The 20270-nt window shown below is 52.4% G+C and overlaps 1 protein-coding gene across 1 annotated transcript; it reads left to right on the top strand.

The window, feature by feature from the left end:
- Window positions 1-1558: 1558 nt before the first annotated feature.
- On the top strand, window positions 1559-6997 carry LOC125368130 (cationic amino acid transporter 3-like). Its single transcript, XM_048368984.1, has 11 exons — window positions 1559-1943; window positions 3626-3784; window positions 4082-4259; window positions 4389-4501; window positions 4681-4903; window positions 5169-5308; window positions 5403-5505; window positions 5915-6123; window positions 6338-6504; window positions 6648-6756; window positions 6879-6997. Exons 1-11 carry the CDS (start codon window positions 1571-1573, stop codon window positions 6995-6997), a joined length of 1893 nt encoding a protein of 630 aa, XP_048224941.1. The 5' UTR covers window positions 1559-1570.
- The last annotated feature ends 13273 nt before the right edge of the window (window positions 6998-20270 follow it).

The raw sequence follows: 20270 nt of genomic DNA, 5'->3' as shown, positions 1-20270 counted from the left end.
GGGGCTTGAACTCAGGGTCTGGGCACTGTCTCTGAGCCTCTTTGTGCTCAAGGCTGGTGCTCTACCACTTCCTTGAGCCACAATACCACTTCTGTCTTTTTCTGAGTAGTTTATTGGAGATGAGAGTCTCACATATTTTCTTGCCCAGACTATCTTCAAACCGAAATCCTTGATTATTTGTTTTTCTTTTGCCAGTCCTGGGGCTTGAACTCAGGGCCTGGGCACTGTCCCTGGCTTCTTTTTGCTCAAGGCTAGCACTCTACCACTTGAACCACAGCGCCACTTCTAGCTTTTTTGTTGTTTTGTTTTGGTTTTGTTTTTTGCTAGTCCTGGGCCTTGGACTCAGGGCCTGAGCACTGTCCCTGGCTTCTTTTTGCTCAGGGCTAGCACTCTGCCACTTGAACCACTTCTGGCTGTTTTCTATATATGTGGTGCTGGGGAATTGAACCCAGGGCTTCATGTATGTGAGGCAAGCACTCTTGCCATTGGGCCATATTCCCAGCCCCCGAGATCCTTGATATCAGCCTCCTAGGTGGCTAGGATTATAGGCGTGAGCCTTTGGTGCCCAGCTTGTTTGTTTTGAGACAGTCTCACTCTGTAGATGAAGTGGGCTTCACCTTCTTCCTCCCTCTGGTTTCCCACTACTAGGATTACAGACAGACATGTGCTACTTGAATAATGGTGCTTATGGACATGAATGTTTCTAGTATTTCACCTCCCTGCACTAGGATGTAGAGGAGTCTGTGCCTGGGCTGGGCGAGGGTCTCTCCATCTCCTCTGGCCCAGTTCTAAATTCCAGTTCCGTTGCATTTCATGGGAATGGAACAAAGCTCCAGTTCCGGGCTGGGGTCTTGGGAATGTGAAGCCCTGGGTTCCCGAAGCCCCCACCCCCGCAGGGGGGGCGGTGAGGGCGAAGAAGGGGAGGGAGTGTGCTCCCCGTTCAACTGAGGTTTTGGCTTCAGAACATAAGCATTCTTATGTCCTGGGCTTCTGCCCTGGAGCTGCCCACAGCCAGGCTCTGTGCTGGGCAGCTGTGCTGGTTTCCTTAATAACTCCTGCTGCAGCTCTGATAAGTGCCCCGCTGAGCACCCATAGCTCCGGACTGTCATTCCAGTGACTCTGAGGATTGCTGCTGAGATTTGAAGATCGAGGTTCAAAGTCAGCCCAGGCAGGAAAGTGTGAGGCTGTTTATTTACAATGAACTGGGTGCTGGTGGCTCCTACCTGTCAAACTAGCTATTGGAGAGGCTGAGATCTGAGGCTCGTGGTTCAAAGCCAGCCCAGGCAAGAAAGTCCGTGAGACTCTTATCTCCAATAAACCACTCAGAAAAAAGCCAGAAGTGGCACTGTCTGTGACTCAAGTGGTCAAGTGCCAGCCTTGAATGAAAGAGCTCAGGGACAGTGCCCAGCCCCCCCCCCCCTCCCATCTGGATGTGGCTTGAAGAACCAGAGGTGGACGCTGGCCCTTCAGCCTGCAGTGCTGCCCCGACTGCGCTGACAGATGGCCGTCTGCCCCAGGGTCAGCGCTGTGTCCTGTCTCCACAGATCTCCCCCTCCACCGAGCACCAAGGATGTCGTGGCAGGCTGTTCGTCACCTGGGGCAGAAGCTGGTGCGCAGGCGGCCGCTGCAGCTTGGAGAAGATGCTCAGAGCCCCCTGGCCCGCTGTCTCAACACTCTGGACCTAGTGGCCTTGGGTGTGGGCAGCACCCTGGGGGCCGGTGTATATGTCCTTGCCGGGGAGGTGGCCCGCGACAAAGCCGGACCCGCCATTGTCATCTGCTTCCTGGTGGCGGCGCTGGCATCGGTGTTGTCGGGACTGTGCTATGCTGAGTTCGGGGCCCGGGTGCCAGGCTCTGGCTCTGCCTACCTCTACAGCTACGTCACCGTGGGCCAGCTGTTGGCCTTTGTCACTGGCTGGAACCTCATTCTCTCCTACGTCATAGGTGAGAGGCCCAGAGTGGGTGGTGGGAACGTGGGGGGACTGGGGAAGTCCAGGCAGGGGTGAGGGGGACTACAGGGCCGCACCCACAAACCCCGCCTGGTGGGAGACCCCTGTATCAGCCTGCTCAGCTCTGTCCTGTGTTCCTCAGGCCTGTGAGGCTAGGGCTCCAGCCTCAGCCATGCCCTGGCCCCAAGGAGAAAGTCTGAGGGGCTAGATGTGTGTGTGTGTGTGTGTGTGTGTGTGTGTGTGTGTGTGTGTGTGTGTGTGTGTCCTGTGGCTTCAATTCAGGGCCTGGGCGCGCTCTCTGAGCTTTTTCGCTCCAGGCTAGTGCTGTAACACTGGCGCCACAGCTCCCTTGAACATAAAAGTCTCTTGGATTTATTATCTGTGCCTGGACTGGCCTCAAACCACAATCTTCAGATCTCATCTTCCTGAGTAGCTGGGATTATAGGCGCCTGGCTCCTGCTTGTTTTTTTAATCCATGCTGGGGGTGAGGGGTGAGGGCTGGGGGGTAGGGGGTGTGTGTGACATTGCTCAGGATGCATGGTATTCACAAACTGTTGGGTTGAAACTCCTTGGTTCAGCTACTTAAAGATCATCTTTTTTGTTGTTGTTAAGATGATGTATAGAGGGGTTACAGTTACATACTTAAGTAGTGAATACTTATGCATTTCTCGTCATACTTGTTACCCTCTTTTTCATTTTTCTCCCTCTTTCCCTCCTCCCAACCCACCGCCCCCACCCCATTTGCCTTCATTTTTTTTTAAACCTTCCCAATGATGGGCATCATCATTCTAGTCTACGGTGCTTACAACTCTATGATTATTAACAATAAAACAATTCCTTCCAGGTCGGGCGATAGGTACATTTCTTTCTTTTTGCTTAGTGTAATCTGTTCCTTCTTTTTCTCTCATTTCCACCCCCTCCCCCGCCCCGCTGCTCTTGAGTTGCTTAGTTTGCTCTCATCAATGTCCATGGCAGCTGTTGGGCCTGCTCTACTGTTGTTTTTTTTGTTTGTTTGTTTGGTTGGTTTTGTCTTTTTTGCCAGTCCTGGGGCGCGGACTCAGGGCCTGAGCACTGTCCCTGGCTTCTTTTTGCTCAAGGCTAGCACTCTACCACTTGAGACACAGCGCCACTTCCGGCATTTTTCTATATATGTGGTGCTGAGGAATTGAACCCAGGGCTTCATGTATACGAGGTGAGCACTTTACCACTAGGCCATATTCCCAGCCCCTCTACTGTTGTTTTTTTTAACCCACTAAAAGATAATTAAAAAAAAATTAAAAGCTAGGTACTAGTGGTAGATGCCTATAATCTTAGCTTCTCAGGAGGCTGAGATTTGAGGATTGCAGTTCAAACCCAGCCCAGTCAGGAATGTCTGTGAGACTCTTATCTCCAGTTAACCACAAGAAGACTAGAAGTGGAGTTGTGGCTCAAAGTGGTAGAGCAAAAAGGCTCAGGGACAGTACCCAGGCCTTGAGTTCAAGCCCTGCGACTGATCAAAATAATAATAATAAATTATGCAAAACCTGCCTGTGGAGAAGCTCTCTGAGAAGAGTTGTCTCCTCTGTCTCTGTCAGCCAGTCAGTCTGTCAGTCTGTCTGCCTGCCTGCCTGCCTGCCTGCCATACCCTGTGGCCTCTCTCATCCTCACCTCTGTGATGTGGGCTCCTCTCCTCTCCAGGCGCAGCAGGTGTGGCCCGGGCCTGGAGTGCTGCCTTTGATGGACTCACCGGGAACCACATGTCTCAGGCCCTGGCAAGCAGCTTTCCTCTGTCGGCTCCAGGCATCCTGGCCAAATACCCAGACTTCTTTGCGCTGGGTCTGGTGTTGGTCCTCACTGGTGATGCAAGGGTGGAGATGGGATGGGGGGAACGGGGATGGGGTGGGGATGAAGGATGGGGAGGGAGGGAGGATGGGGTGGGTGGGTTGGGGATGGTGGGTAGAGATGGGTAACCTAAAGCAGGGGAAAGTCAGGATCGGGGTGGGGAGGGCAGGGCTCCCCACCCCCCAGCACAGCAGGGGGATGGGAGGTCTGTGGAGCACTCCAGGGGCCAGAGGCCCCTGCATTCCCCTACAGTGTCCCCAGGTAAATGTGATGTGCACCTCTACCCTATGCCTTGATTTCCTCTCCCCACAGGACTGCTGGCGCTGGGGGTCCGCGAGTCAGCACTGGTCACCAGAGTATTCACCGGGGTGAACCTGGTGGTGCTGAGCTTCATCACCCTCTCGGGCTTCCTGAAGGGCAATCTGCACCACTGGCAGCTCACCAGCCAGGACTACCAGCTGGCGGCAGCGGAGTCCAATGACACAAGCAGGTGGGGAGGCTGGGGGTGGTTCGGGCAGGTGTGTGTGTGTGTGTGTGTGTGTGTGTGTGTGTGTGTGTGTGTTTGTGTGCCAGGCATGGGTGCTGTACATCTCTCCTTCCCCTCTGTCCCTCTCCACAGCTTGGGGGCCTTGGGCAAGGGAGGATTTGCACCTTTCGGCCTGTCTGGCATCCTCCGTGGGGCGGCCACCTGCTTCTTCGCATTCATTGGCTTTGACTGCATTGCAACCACAGGTAGCTTGGTGCCCAGGGTGAGGCGGGTTTGGGGTGCCCAGGCTGGGGGTAGGCTTGGGGTGCCTGGGGTGGAGGAGGCTCAGGGTACCCGGGCTGTGGGGTGGGCTTGGGCAGCCTGGGCCAGCCCGATGCAGGGGGCAGGCCCTCACCTGCCCTGATGAACCGCCCACCCACCACAGGGGAGGAGGCCCGCCACCCACAGAGGTCCATCCCGCTGGGCATCGTGTTGTCGCTCTTCATCTGCTTCCTCATGTATTTCGGAGTCTCTGCATCGCTCACCCTCATGGTGCCATACTACCAGGTCCACCCAGAGAGCCCGCTGCCCCTGGCTTTTGTCCATGTGGGCTGGGCCCCTGCACGCTACGCGGTGGCGGTGGGCACTCTGTGTGCCCTCTCTTCCAGGTGGGAATGAGGCAGATCCCAGCCTCCCATTCTCCAGAGGGGCTCCGAAGGCGGGCGCCCCATCCCACAGGATCCTCCTATCCCTGTCCCACAAGGCTCTGCCCACCCCCTCCCCCAGTCCACCCCCCATCCCATGCAGCGTCCTTTACCTTTGTCCCACAGGGCCCTGTATACCCCCATTCTGGAGGGCCCTGTATACCTCCATTCTGGAGGGCCCTGTCCACCCCCATCCACCCCTGTCCCACACAGTCTTGTCTACCCCCAGCCTGCTAGGCTCCATGTTTCCGGTGCCTCGGGTGATCTACGCCATGGCAGAGGACCGGCTCCTCTTCAGCAGACTGGCCCGTGTCCACAGCCGGACGCACACCCCGGTGCTGGCCACTGTGGTCTCCGGCCTCGTGGCAGGTGAGGACACACATGCAGCCTTCTCCATCGGTCCTGGGGCTGGCGTGTCTGCAGGTTAAGGCCTTGCCTCACTTTCTCATCCTCCTGGGTGTAGCGCTGATGGCATTCCTGTTGGAGCTCAGCGATCTCGTGGACCTCACCTCCATCGGGACCCTGCTGGCCTATTCCCTGGTGTCCTTTTCCGTTCTGGTGCTCAGGTGAGTCCACCTCGCGCTGGGAGGCCCGGGAGAAGGGCTGGGTGCTGATACTCTGTCTGTATCCTGGCTCCTGCCATGTTGGGTGTAGGAGGTGTGTGAGATCAGCTCTTTAAATTTCCCTTTGTGTTGGGGGCCAGTGGCTCATGCCTGTTATCCTAGCTACTCAGGAGGCTGAGATGTGAGGATCACAGTTCAAAGCCAGCCCTAGGCAGAAAAGTTCATGAGATACTTATCTCCAATTAATCATCAAAAAGCTGGAACAGAGCCACGGCTCAAGTAGTAGAGCACCAGCCTTGGGCACAAGCTCAGGGACAGTACTCAGGGCCCTGAGTTCAAGCTCCAGGATCAGCACCACTACCACCAACGACAAAAAAATTAAGTTAAATTTCCATTTGTAACTCTGTTTCAGGTACCAGCCAGACCAGAACACAAGTTCTGAGAAGCCACAGGGGGAAGCCATGGAGATGCGGCCTGTGTCGCATGCAGCCCCCTTGGAACCAACTTCAGAAGCTGGGAGCATGGGGTGTGTGAGGATCCTCAAGAGCCTGTGTCTCCCCACAGACAACACCCCCACTGAGGCGTCCGGCTGCGTGGTCTACGTCTGTGCCTCCTTGCTGGGTAAGCCTGGGCCTTTCTCCCTGCACCTCCTGAAGCCCGCAGTGTGGGGTCTGAGTGCTTCCCTGAGGGGGTGTTGCCTGAGGGGGGGATGTCAGGGGAACCAGCAGTGGGCAATGGTGGGTGGGCACTGGTGGGTGGGCTCTGGTGGGTGGGCTCTGGTGGGTGGGCTGTGGGCCACTGCCCCACTTTACTTCAGCATTGATTTGACCTTCAGTTCTGTTGCTGACGATCCTGAGTTTGGTCCTGGCCCAGTGGCCCCAGCATCTGCTCTCTGGGGACCCGGTTTATGTGGTAGTGGCAGCAGTACTGTTCGGGCTCATGGTCGTGATGACTGTCATCATCTGGAGACAGCCCCAGAGTGGTTCACATCTGCACTTCAGGGTATGCCCTGCCCCGTACTGGCACCGTACCTAAGCGCTGAGGAGGGAGGGGTGGGCAGCTCTCTGCCCAGTGCTCAGCCTCTCCTGGGCAGCACAGGGCAGGGGCAGCCGCGGGCTTGGTCTGAGATGTCTGTGTGTTTGCAGGTCCCATTCCTGCCCATCCTGCCCCTGCTCAGCATCTTCGTGAACGTCTACCTCATGATGCAGATGGCCTCTGGGACCTGGGTCCGGTTTGGGATATGGATGGTGATTGGTGAGTGGCTTTCTGGGGGTAAAGGGAATTTTCTGGACACTGGACCTTCCTGCCCCTGTACCCCCCGCCCCCAAATCCCCCAGGTGCTGGCTTCCTACCATACTGCCTCACTTTCCTGCCAGGATTTGCTATCTACTTCGGATACGGGATCCGGCACAGCCTGAAGTATGAGCAACAGCCTCCACCAGCTTCAAGCCCCCAGCCTCCCCAGGAAAACAACCCTGGTGCTGAGCTTGTTTAGCCACAGCAATGGGACTCTGCAGGACACAGGACAGTGCCCTCCTGTCAAGGAAGGATGGAGGCCCGGGGGCCGAGGCCCTGGAGCACTCAGGACCCAGCATTGCTGCTGGGAACATTTGTTTGTTTTTGGGTGCTAGGGATGGAATTGAGTGCTCTATGACTGAGCTGCACCCCAGCCTTTCTTTTCTTTTCTTTTTTTTTTGTAAATTAATGAATAAAGATGGTGTAACTGGTATGTGTGATGTTCCCGTGTGTGCACCGTGGAGTGGGCAAAGCGGGCTGCTGCCACATCCGTCACCTGGCGCTTGTTCCTGTAGCAGCAGTGTCTCCCTTCGTAGCCCAGGCTGCTCAGCCCCTGCATTGGCCTCTGCCTCCCACAAGCCATCACAGCCACCTGTGGGGTAGGAGTGGGGAGAGGGCTGGCCTCCCACCCTGCTCTCCCTTGGACCACTTGGTGCACCTTGAGCCATGGGTCCCGACCATTTCACTTTGTCCTCAGAGCTGCCTGGCAGTCATGCCATCTGCCCACCTGGGTCCACACTGCCTTCCTGTGGGCAGCCACCCATGTCCCCTCCATCCCATCTCCCTACCCAGCCCCACCCATCCTGCATCCATACCCCCTCTGTGGGCTGTGCCACACCCCCAGGCTCATCCCTGGGCTGGGAGTCTTCCCCTTCCCTCTCCTGTCTCCACTCCTGCCCCCACCATGTTATGGGCAGCTTCCATCCCAGTTTCTTCCCACACGTGTCACCTGAATATCTGGAGAGTCCAGTTCAAACTTTATAATTTTGTTCTTGGGATGGGATGGTGGCCTAGTGGTAGAACACTTGCCTAGCATGGATGAAGCCCTGGGGTTGATTCCTCAGTACCACATACACAGAATAAAGCCAAAATGGACTGTGGCTCAAATGGTAGAGTGCTAGCCTTGAGCAAAAAGCAGCTCAGAGGGCTGGGAATATGGCCTAGAAGTACAGTGCTTGCCTTGAATGCATGAAGCCCTGGGTTTGATTCCTTAGAACCACATATGCAGAAAAAGCCAGAAGTGGCGCTGTGGTTCAAGTGGTAGAGTGCTAGCCTTGAGCAAAAAGAAGCCAGGGACAGTGCCCAGGCCCTGAAACCAGTCCCTAGGACTGGCAAAAAAAAAAACCCCAAAACAAAGAAAAAACAGCTCAGAGACAGCACCCAAGGCCAGAGTTCAACTGCCAGGACTGGCAAAAAACAAAAAGGCTCTTAATATTATTTTTAATTGTTAAGTAGTTGTGTACCTTGGTTTTCCTCTTGCATTTCTTTTTTCCTGTTTTGTTTTTTTTTTTTAATCAATAGTGGGGCTTGAACTCAGGGCCTGTGCACTCTCCCTGAGCTCTTCAGCTTAAGGATAGTGCTCTACCACTTGAGCCACAGCACCACTTCCTGCTTTATGGTGGTTAATTGGAGATAAGAGTCTCATGGACTTTCCTGCCTGGGCTGGCATTGGACTGTGATCCTCAGATCTCAGCTTCCTGAGCAGCTAGGATTTCAGGCATGAGGGAATGGGAACTCCCTGTAGCACTTAAGAAGAAGGAAGGTCTGAGATTCAAAGATGGCTGGTAACTGGGTGATGGTCTGAGGATCACAGTTCAAAGCCAGCCTGAGCAGGAAAGTCTATGAGACTATTAGCTCCAATGAACCATCACCAGAAAATCAGAAGTGCTACTGTGGCTCAAAGTGGTAGAGTGCTAGCCTTAGAAAAAAAAAGAGCTCAGGAAGTGCACCTAAGTACCATGACAGACAGTTAAAAAAGATGGTTGGCAGTTTTCAGGGCATCACCCCAACTCCCCTGAGCCCGAGCCAGTTGCCATGGGACCTGATGTGTCATTGCCCCATCCCCAACTCCACGGCTTACCTTCAGGAAAAGCCTGGGAGCCTGATATTATGGCGAAGGAGTGTGCTTTAGACCTTGGCTCTAGCAATCAGTCCAGGCCCAGATCACCCTGGATTTAAGTAGATGGCAGAGGGAGCCACACCCTTAATCCCACCTCTGCTGTCCATCCTGACTTCCTGTCTGATACCATGCTGGGACCTAGCATTCTGCCACTTGAGCCACAGCACCACTTCTGGCCGTTTTCTATATACGTGGTGCTGGGGTATCGAACCCAGGGCTTCGTATACGGGGCAAGTACTTTTGCCACTAGGCCATATTCCAAGCCCGACCCCCAGATTTTGTAGGTTGATCTCTGTGTACTTATACCACACACTGGGGACCTGTGTCCTCACGTGGGGCCACAGGTCTCCTTCACCTTAGGCGGGATCACACCCTGGCAAACTGAAGGGAGCCTTGAGCCAAGAGTACCTATGGCAGGGTGAAGTGTCTCATGCCTATAATCGAGAGGATGGTGCCTCCTGGACACACAGGCGAGAGGACACTCAGGCTGGGCTTGGGGCGGGCATCCCGCGCTCCGGACCCCAGTTCCCCGGTGAGGGGAAGGGAGTGCAAGGAGGAAGGCAGAGTGCTTCTCCATGTGCGAGGGCTGTGGGAGCCCTTGCCGCGGTGCGTGCGTATGCAGGGCGTCTGGCCAGCGCGCGTAGTCGTGCCGCGAGAGGAGGTAGCTGCCAGAAAGGTGGAGGGTTTCTCGCGCGCGCGCACATGAGCGCGCGCACGCACGCACGCAGGCCTGTGTGGCTCCAGGGTGGGGCTGCGCGAGACCACCTTGCCGCGCGCGGGTCCGCGGAGGGTTTCTCGCGCGCGCACGGGCGGTGGGACTCGTAGTCGGAGCCACGCGTGACCGCCTTGCCGAGCTCGGGTCCGCGGAGGGTTTCTCGCGCGCGCACCGGCGAAGGCCGGTGGGACTCGTAGTCGGAGCCACGCGTGACCGCCTTGCCGCGCTCCAGTACGCGGAGGGCTTCTCACAGGCGCGCAGGCTGGTGGTGGGGCGGCGGGGGGGGGGGGGGGGGGGGAGGGGGGAGGGATCAGCAGGGTGCAGGACAGGGCGCCTGGCAGCTCCTAGGCAGGGGGAGGAGGGGCGCCGGTCTGGGGAGGGCAGGGGAGACGGAGGGAGGGAGCCCTCCCTGGCTGCTTGACACTAAAGTGCGGAGAGGGGGGAGGACTGACCCCTAGGGTGCAAGACTGAAGCTCGTAGCTTTTGGCCTCTTCCAGAACACAGAACAGATCCAAGAGAACATTTGATGCTCGAGTTCAAAGAAACCCATAAAAACACCCTTGGAGGTCGGATTAAAGACAAAACCGAACAAAATCATCTTGAAAACCGTTCTTGCATTTTTATTTTTGTTTGGTGGGCTAAGGTTGAGCTCAGGGCTTCCAGTCCCCTTCATCCTGGTTTTCAAAACAAGGCGTGTTTATGGAACTCTGTAATGAAGCGATTACAGCCGGGGCCTCGGGGCTCTGCTCCTCCCCTCCCCCAGAGCCTGGATCACTCAGGCTGCACTGGAAACTATGACAAGCTGTTGCACCTAAAGTGGGCCCCCAATTGGTGTCCCCCCCAAGTACCACAGACCATCACACCAGTTTGAATATATACATGATATACAACTTTTTTTTCCCTCTCTCAGGTGATCAACATTCCAAAAAAACGCCATCTGACTTTCAGTCACTAAGGAGCTACACGGCAGGGGGGGGGGCGGGGGGATGGGGGGAAGTGGGTGGTGGTGGTGATGTGGGGCAAGACTGAGGGATGAAGGCTTCCAGGGCAAGGATTAGAGGCGTGCACGCACACACATAGCTGCTCTGCTCTCCTCCCTCCCTCCCCCCTTCCTTCAAGTCTTGGCAAAAGTGGGTGACTTCAACCAGTCTCTTGAAAGCAGCCGGAGGCGAGTGGCGATTGCAGGGGGCAGGGTCAGGGTCACCTCACCTGGGGACACCAGGTGACTAAGTCTGGACTGTGCCTCCAGAATCACGTCCTAGCACAGGTTTCTCTGCCCAGAGGTCAGCCAGGCCTGTTCGTCCTGAGAGAAGTCCACGTGGCAGAGGAGGAGTGTAATGGGGACCCCCCCAAGGGAGGGGACCACAATATAACGGGGTCTGAGGGTGAGGGGAATCCCCCATCCCTCCAAGAGTCCACCACTCAGAGACAGTCTCAAGTAAAAAGATGGATTAATTGGGGAAGTAAAAAGTATATTGACTGGCCAGGGTCACAGCACCGCAACGGTAAAAAGCAGGCTGCCTGGCCAGGGCTACAGCCCAGACTCAGGAGCTGGGACCGTGCACCCTGGGCCATGCTCAGGGTCGGGTTATAAGGCAAACATCACAGTTAAACAGTGGCCACACGCAGGTGGCCAATGAGGATACAGTACTTACAGAGCATGCTAGGCCCCATACAGGTGGCCAATAGAGTTACAGTCTGTCTCATAGTATCTGTTTGGACCAACCTAACATTCTAGTTAGAATTGATGCATAGGTTTGACATCAGGTGGATACGCCCACTCTGCGGGGCACAGGTTCCCTTGAACCTCCCAGGCCTCAGGTGGTCAATTTATATAACATCATAATAAAGGGGAACTTCCCTGGATTAGGGTGGGGGAGATCTTAGTGAAGATGGAGTTGGCTTCTGCTCTAATCTGAGCTAGAGTCAATCTGATGCCCCTCCACAGTCAATGATGGCACTGGCCAGATCTGACCTCCCTATTACAAGGAGGACACGGAGTCCAGTTAGTAAAAGCACGTGGTCCCGGGGAACCGTGGATCTCTCCTACCCCATTCCGCTGACATGAATCATACCCCTGCATACCATATTCCCCGCCTGCCCTCCATGGCCCTCGGCCCTGGCTGGCACCAAGCCACGCTGCCGCCTGAATTTTGTGTCCCTAGGGCTGGCCCGCTCCAAACCTGGCAAAGGCCGCGAGGTGCTGCGGCACAGAGCCGCACACACCAGCATGATTCGGCTGTGACCTAGTGGCGTCTACCGCGCATGCGACATTAGCAAGGAAACGTCCACAGTGCGGTGTTACGAAGTGCGCATGCGTCAACGTGAAGGCGCCCCATTGGCGCCCGAGAAACCACATTGCGCATGTGTCGTCGACGTGGCATACCAGGAGGGGCCAGAAGCTAAGAATGTGGCGGTGTCCTTGGAAACCAAAGCCTGCCAGAACAACAGTGTCCCAGGTTGTGACCTGCACAGAGGCTCATGGGAAATGCAGTCCAGACATTTGGAGATGGAGAAGGATGCGCGCGCCTTTGTGTTAGGGTTATTTCGGCCAAAGAACAAAAGTGGTTCTAAGTAATTTAATGGACTCAAAGTAACTCATCTGAACGTTGGCGTCTGGATGTGTAGTTCTCCCACCTTTTCAGCTCTCTTCAAGGTCTCTCCAGAGACCAGGAAGCAAAAGTTATTTGCCTCCGCCGGTGGCCCATGAATGATATTCTCCCGCAAACCCAGATCCCCTTTCATGCAGCGACACCAACAGGGACCCAGCGCAACGGCATAGTTCGGTTAAATCGACACACTAGCCAGGCCCCTGTGCCCCTGACCACACCCCCTCAAGCCTCACATTGGCCCACATGTTGGCCACGCCCTCACCCTAGTACCTAACTCGCCTCTCACCCATTAAGCTGTTCCCCACAGCGCCCCCTCGTGCTGATCCTGGGAGGAGACCCGGAACCCGCTGGGCACCTCCAACCCATCCACTCCACCCCACACCCCACGGGGAAATGTAGTCCAACGTGCACGACTGCGTGGAACTGGAAGCAGTCCCTCGTCTCTCAAAGCATGCAACCATCCACAGGTATCGCATCAGACCTCTCTTTATACTTTATATGTATTTTCAGTTGTTGGGCTTGAATTTAGGGCTTGGGTGCACAGTGCTCTTTGAGCCACAGCCTCCACTTGCTATTTTCTTTCATTTTTAATTAAACTTTATTGACAAGGTGATGTACAGTTACATAATAAGGCCGTGAGTACATTTCTACTTGCTATTTTCTGATTGTCAATTGGAGTAGATTCAAGGGCCTTGCCTGCCCTGTCTGGCTTCAAACTGTAATCCTCATATCTCAGCCTCCTCAGTAGTTAGGGTGACAGGTGGTGAGCCACGGGCACCCGTGGGCACCCGTGCAACGATTACATGTTAGCTTCTCAGTAATACAAAGCTTATTTATAAATTCAGTGCTAACTCATGCCAGTAATCTCAACTAAGATCTGATTATCTAAAATACACAGGGACATGATAAATTATAGAGGACTCTAGGCGTTCACACACAGTGAGACCAAAGGAGGAGACTCTTAGGAGAGGAACAGAAAGACTCAATGTCTGTGTGTATCTGATCATACGAAATAGTATTTATTGAAAGAAACTCCTGGAAATGAAAACAAGAGGTTTTTTTTTCTTTTTTACTGTTTGTTTTCTTTTCTTTTTGTTCTGTTTGTTTACTTATGTATCTCCTAGAGGGTAAAAAAAAAAAAAAGGGACACAAATGGAGGGACAGAGGATGAACACATGCAGCAATGGCCCTCACTGGACACTGTGGAAAATGAAGTATAGAACTGTGGGTGAAGGAGCTCCAGTGGTGCAATCGGTTAGCATGCGGTACTTATAAGAACTGTGGGTGGAGAGGGGAGGCAAAACCTGGGGGTGAATGAGGGAAGGTGTGATGCTATTCAATAAGAAATGTACTCCTGGGCTGGGAATATGGCCTAGTGGCTAGGGTGCTTGCCTCGTATACATGAAGCCCTAGGTTCGATTCCTCAGCACCACATATATAGAAAAGACCAGAAGTGGCACTGTGGCTCAAGTGGTAGAGTACTAGCCTTGAGCAAAAAGAAGCCAGGGACAGTGCTCAAGCCCTGAGTTCAAGCTCCAGGACTGGCCAAACAACAACAACAACAAAGAAATGTACTCCTTGCCTGACTTATGTAGTTGTAACCCTGATGTATATCACCTTCATAATAACAATTAAAAAATTAAAAAACAAAGTTGAGCACTGGTGGCTTACACCTAAAATCCTAGCTACTCAGGAGGCTGATATCTGAGGATTGCAGTTAGAAGCCAGCTCAGGCAGAAAAGTTCTCGTGAGTCTCTTATGTCTAATAAACCCTGTTGGAAATGATGCTGTGGCTCAAGTAGAGTGCTAGCCTTGAGTACAAGGAGGCTCAGGGTCAGCACCCAGGCCCTGAGTTCAAGATCCACACGGAGGAAAAAAAAACACAGACATTATATAAAATGAAATCATAGGGTGTAAAATAAAAATGACCTGCATGTCAGTATTCTTGGCAGCTGCCAGCTAGCTCACCTGGAGGCAGTGGGCAGGGGTGGCAGTTGAGGAGGTCAGATCCTCTCCACCTCACCTGGGGTGGGATTCTACCACAGCCCAGAGCACTTTTGTTTTGTTTTGTTTTTTTGCCAGTCCTGGGTCTTGAACTCTGGCTTGAGCACTGGCTTTTTGCTCAAGGCTAGCATGCTACCACTTGAGCCACAGCACCACTTCCGGCTTTTTCTATATATGTGGTGCTAAGGAATCGAACCCAGGGCTTCATGTGTACGAGGTGAGCACTTTACCACTAGGCCATATTCCCAGCCAGCCCAGAGCACTTTTCCCTGTGAATTTCCCTCTTGTTGTAACACAGGTGCCTGCTGCACAAAAAATATATACAAGAGCAGAGAATAGTCTGTTTGTGTGAGTCTGTACATTACCACAGGGATGAACAGAATAATACATGATATATGATAGGTCTTTTAGTCTGACAAGTCTCTAAACTGGTCTTTTTTTCTTGCTTTTTTTTTTTTCTTTTCAGTCCTGGAGCCTGAACTCAGTGCCGTCTCTGGGCTTTTTTGCTCAAGGCTAGCCCTTTACCACCTGGAGCCACAGCTCCTCTTCCAGTTTTCTGGTGGTTAATTGGAGATAAAGAGTCTCAAGGACTTTCCTGCCCTAGTGATGTTGAACTGTGATCCTCAGATCTCAGCCTTCTGAGTAGCTGGGACGACAGGCACGAGCCACCAGGGCCTGGCTAGAAACATGTGTAAGCAAAGTCTTCTATGTGCCATACAACGCAAGCCACAGCTTCACCTGCATCTTTTTTTTTTTCAGTAGTTAATTGGAGATTAGAGTCCCACAGGCTTTCCAGCCTGGTCTGGGTTAGAACTGCCATCCTCAGATCTCAGCCTCCTGAGTGGGAAGGATGACCTCATGAGCAACCAGGGCCCAGCTCAGAACTCTAATATTAACCAGTTCCAAACAACACCCAGTGGGTTCTCTGGGACAAAATATGAGTCAGAAAACCATGCTGACCTTGAAATCCTTACCATCCAAGGGTTGAGTCTCTGTAAATACTCATGAACTACCACACACAAGACCATTTGTTGAAAGTTCAGCCTTTTAAAAAATAACATTTCTAAAAGCTTTTTAATCATGCTGTTCACACACACACACACACACACACACACAAAGAACACTAACAACTCATTTCTAACCCCCACTAACAACTCATTTCTGTCTTCACACACCAGTTTACCCTCTACAGATTTCTTCCATTCTTATTTTTTTTCCCCTTAGGAATCAAGCCAAGGTGGGGGAGAATGACAGATGTTGTCTGTCTTCCAGTCTGTAGCCACTCAGTGGGGTGGGCAGACCTGCGCTCCAGCAGGGCGGCCTCTGGGATGAAACAGGAAGGCAGACTGAGGAGAGGCCTGCTCTTCCCCATGTTATAGTGCCCCACTGCCCCCAGGATATCCTCAAACCCATGCGACCCAGGGCTGTAGCCATTGGTTGCCTCTGGCCCTGCCCCGTTTGGCTGTTCTCTTGGCTGTTAAAACTTCCTGACCACTTACATTTTGCTGTTACAACTGAAAAACATGGAGGAGAAAATATCCTCAGGTGGCTACTGGTGGCTCACAACAGTAATTGTTGCTACTTGGGAGGCCGAGATCTGAGGATCGTGGTTCCGAGGCCAGCCCAGGTAGGAAAATCTGAGCATTTCAGCTCTAACTAATCACTAAAAAAAGGAAGTGGGTGTGGCTCAAGTGGTAGAGGGCCACCTTGGGCAAAACAGATTCTGGGACAGAGCCCAAGCCCTGCATTCAAGCCTCCGTACTGGTGTGCGTGTGCGCACACATGTAAGTCAGAGGAAAGTTTGTTGTCATGTTCCCTGTGCCTCTGTCCAGCATGGGCAGGTCTCCTAAGGGCAAGGGGATAATGTTGAAGGAGAAGGAACCAAGGCTGATGGCACAACTCTGTTTATTCCAGCAAAAGCCTCAGCTATACACAGCTATGTTTGTCACATGCTTGCATAATATTGTTCTAGGACCCACTGTCCTGGAAAGTGTAGACAGTACGCATCCTTCCTCATTCTATTTCAATCAATCTTTGCCCACCAAACTCCTTCCAGTTAAAGAACATAAGCCCCCAGGCCCCGAAGGTGAAAGGAACACTTCCTCAAACAAAAGAGCAAGTGCTTGCAGCCCTGGGGGTGGAGTCAATGGTGGTGGAGCCTTTTGCTCACACCTTGCCAGCTCCTGGCAACCCAACATCTGCAATATCTCCCCCTATTTTATTTTTTTAAATTGAGCAAGTGTGTATCAGCCTGGACCTGGACAAAGGAGCAAACCACGCATTTCAGGAAGAGTGGCAAAGAAAGGAACACCTAAATGATGAACAGCAAAATGCTTAAGGAATACCAAAAAGAGTGCTGTAATACAGGTCCCTGGTTGAGTCCCCGTAGGTAATGGAGAACTGAGGCAGCTGAGTCTGCAGGGCCTGCACCTTTAGGGTGGAGTAGCCAATATCATAGATATGCCCCTGAAGCTGCATCATGTCAAAGCTCAAACTGTTGCAGGACCTGATTGCTCAGATATGCCGCTGGATATTGGTCTAAGTCACATTTCCATCATATTTAAGAGAGATAACACAAATGTACTGATAATTAGCATGACACACCATTTTTAACTGGGTCTGTAGAAGTTCTGCCTGATTACTGACATACAGCATGGCTGTTTCCAAAGCATTCAGATGTTCCACAATCTTTTTATCTACTCATGCCTGAACCCCACAGGCACCAGAGACATTACAAGCTGAAGTATTCACATATTATGCTGTATGTGTGGTTTGGGTAAGGGCCATGGCCGAAACAGTAGCACTAGAAATAAGAGTTATGGGAGTAGGAGCTGGGAATATGGCCTAGTGGCAGAGTGCCTGCCTTGTATACATGAAGTCCTGGGTTTGCTTTCTCAGCCCCACATATATAGAAAAAGCCAGAAGGGATGCTGTGGCTCAAGTGGTAGAGTGCTAGCCTTGAGCAAAAAGAAGCCAGGGACAGTGCTCAGGCCCTGAGTCCAAGGCCCAGGACTGGCAAAAAAAAAAAAAAAAGAAGAAGAAGAACCAAAATTCCCAGAAGTCTGCAGGAGTGGCTAAGAGCCTTCTGGACCTCCACAGCACACTGAAGCCCAAAGTCACTATACCATGGCTCCATCAACTTTATAGGCAACATAAAATAAGGGGGTTGCATAGTTACAAACACCGTACATGCTCCAGGATGCTCAGGATTACTTACGCAGTTAGTGAGAACACAATTATTCCTGCAAGAGGCATGAAACATATCCCCATCCTTTACAACTGCACCTGACCCAACCACCAGCACCTAAGGATGCACAACACAAGCTTGCGCATTAAATGACACAAATCCACGGTCTAGGATAGGTCTGGAACAGAGGTACTGGAAGGTACCTTTTGTGTAGAAATGCTATTCTATTGAACCTGTTTGTATTGTGGAAGTATGATGAGGGCATTGCAACATGAGCCCCACTTTTCCATTCCTAGACCCATCAATAAACACATTAAGAGCATTAGCAATAGGCTTAGAAGAAATAAAGGAGCAGGCAGTAATACAGTGATCATCAGCAAACTGTAATAATGATGATTCAGGAAAGTGGAAAAGTACCTGCACAGGAAAATTGCCATCCCAAGGAAGTTTGTAACAGGCTATCAAACTCAGTCCTAGTCACGCGCAGGCCCAAGACATCAGGATCTCACCCAGTCAATTGAAAACAACGCCTGTGTCCCTTAGAAATAAGTGAGGAAATTAAAGCAATCAAAGGGTTAATAACACTCATGGAATGGAAGGACAAAAATATCCATTCAGTGGGGACCTCCTGCGAAAGAGCAGCAAAAAAGAATTTACTAGGATTTAAATTATATTAAACAATGGATTGGGAATAATCTACACGCACAAGCTGGGTCTCACTAATTGCATGCTCAACAACTAAAGGCCTCATCTGCTCTAGGTGTAAGGACTCTTGGAGAGGCTGGGTTAGAGTCGCCCTGTAGAATTTGGAAAAGAGGCTGTAATGGAGTGATTTGCAATGAGGGGCAAATCCAATTAATGTCTCCTAATAACTTTTGAAAATCAGTGAGAGTTTGTAACTGCTTAGTCCTTATTTTTAGCTATTAGGGAGTGTCCCTCCTGCTGGAGATGTGATAACCTAAATATGAAAGAGGATGTTGTCTCTGAGCCTTTTCTTGTTTGTTTGTTATAGGCAATATAATCATATAGCTGGCCTAAAATTTCAGTTTTATTAGTTGTTTAAAAAAGATATAAATTAGATTAAAATGGAGTACTCAGGTATCACCATTTGCTAGAAAAAAAATCTTAAACTATTAGGAAATTTTTATAGTAGAGAAAACTTATGAACATGCATTATAGTAGAGTTAAAAATTTTCTGTAACTAAAAAATTAAAATTTGACTCACCAGGCTAGGAATGTGGCTTAGTGGCAGAGTACTTGCCTAGCATGCATGAAGTCCTGGGTTCGATTGCTCAGTACCACATAAACAGAAAAAGCTGTAGAAAGAAGCTCAGGGACAGTGCCCAGGCCCTGAGTTCAAGCCCCAGGACTGGCAAAAAGAAAATAAATAATTGGGTTACCAGTAGCAAATGTAAAGTCAATGGCTATGACAGGAATAAATGTTGTAAAGTTCATAAAATGCAATTATTGTTTTTTACCTCTTAAAAAGACATGACTCTTTTTGCCAGTCCTGGATACTGAACTCAGGGCCTAAGCAGTGTTGCCTGGTTTCTTTCTGCTCAAGACTAGCACTCTATCACTTGAGGCACAGCACCACTTTCATCTTTGCTGAGGAATCGAACCCAGGGCTACGTGCATGCCAGGCAATCACTCTACCGGTAAGCCACATCCCCAGCCCAACATGACAATCCTTACATCTCAGCCTTCTGAGTAGCTAGGATTACAGGTGTGAGCCCCTAAAGTTGACATCTATTTTTTTAGAAAACTTTTTTCCCCTCACAGCACCTGTTGGCGATTTAATATCCCATATCTTAGCCTTCTACACCGCAACACCGCACACCTGCTTCCATAAGACAACCTCTAGAGTTGAGCTCAGGTCAGCGCTCCCCTGGAAATGAATAAAAGAAATGAAAACGGTTTTTAATTTGGTACTGATGGGTGTCAGCAAGAACCTGTACAATGTCCCGGATAGTTCTGTATTTCGTGCGTCCTCTCCACGGACAATTCCAGCTTCGCATTTAATGGCTTTAGTTACTTTCGGCGGTAGGAAGTGGCCGAGGCCCGATCACCCCGCACCTTCACTCCGTCTTCCCCAGCGATGTCCGGTGTCCAGGCTGCTGAGTCTGGGTCTCATCCCTGGGAGGTGAGGCCTCCAAAACCAAGGGAAACACCCAGGTCTGGGACACAGCCCAAAGGAGAGGGCCAAGGCCCGGTTCCAGGCCCCGCCCTCCGCGCCCCGGCCCCGCCCTGGCGACCACCCAAGGCCTGGAGTCTTCCCGTGGCTCCACCCCTTCTTTCCCTGTCACACCACGCAAGGTCCCGCCCACTCTTGCCTAGGACTGGCTCCTTGGCAAACCACGTTGCTTCCTGGCCCCGCCCATTCCCCCGCCCACTCTCCATAGCCCACTTAAGCCAGGCTCTCGTCCCTTGCCACGCCCCTTCTGGGCCCCGCCCACCGGCTCCACCCTCTTCAGTTTTTCCACCCATTCCACGGTCCCCTTTCTCCCTCGCGGCGCGCTGTCCCCTGCGTTCCCAGGTAGCGCGTGGCGTGGTGGGGAGGTCGTGTTGCAGCTCGTGAGTCTCCTTTGGTGTCAGAATAAGTAGGCGTTTCGGGGTGTTCCCAACTTCCACGGCAGGAGTCGGGGGTTCTCCGAAGTCCCCGCGCTTCTTCCCCCGGCCGGTCTTCCCTGGCTTCTGCCGGCCTTGGCCGGGCCACCGGAGCCCTGACCCGGGCGGTTCCAGCGTCCGGTCCGCATGGGGTGAGAGTGGGGGGTGGGTGCGGGCCTTGCTCCGCCCCGAGTCGCACCTACGCTGGCCTTTGGTTCTGGGCTCCAG

The sequence above is a fragment of the Perognathus longimembris genome, chromosome 20 (genome assembly GCF_023159225.1).
Source record: "Perognathus longimembris pacificus isolate PPM17 chromosome 20, ASM2315922v1, whole genome shotgun sequence".
Lineage (NCBI taxonomy): Eukaryota > Metazoa > Chordata > Mammalia > Rodentia > Heteromyidae > Perognathus > Perognathus longimembris.
Note: the sequence above shows the minus strand (reverse complement) of the source record. Positions and strands in the feature narration are given on the sequence as shown.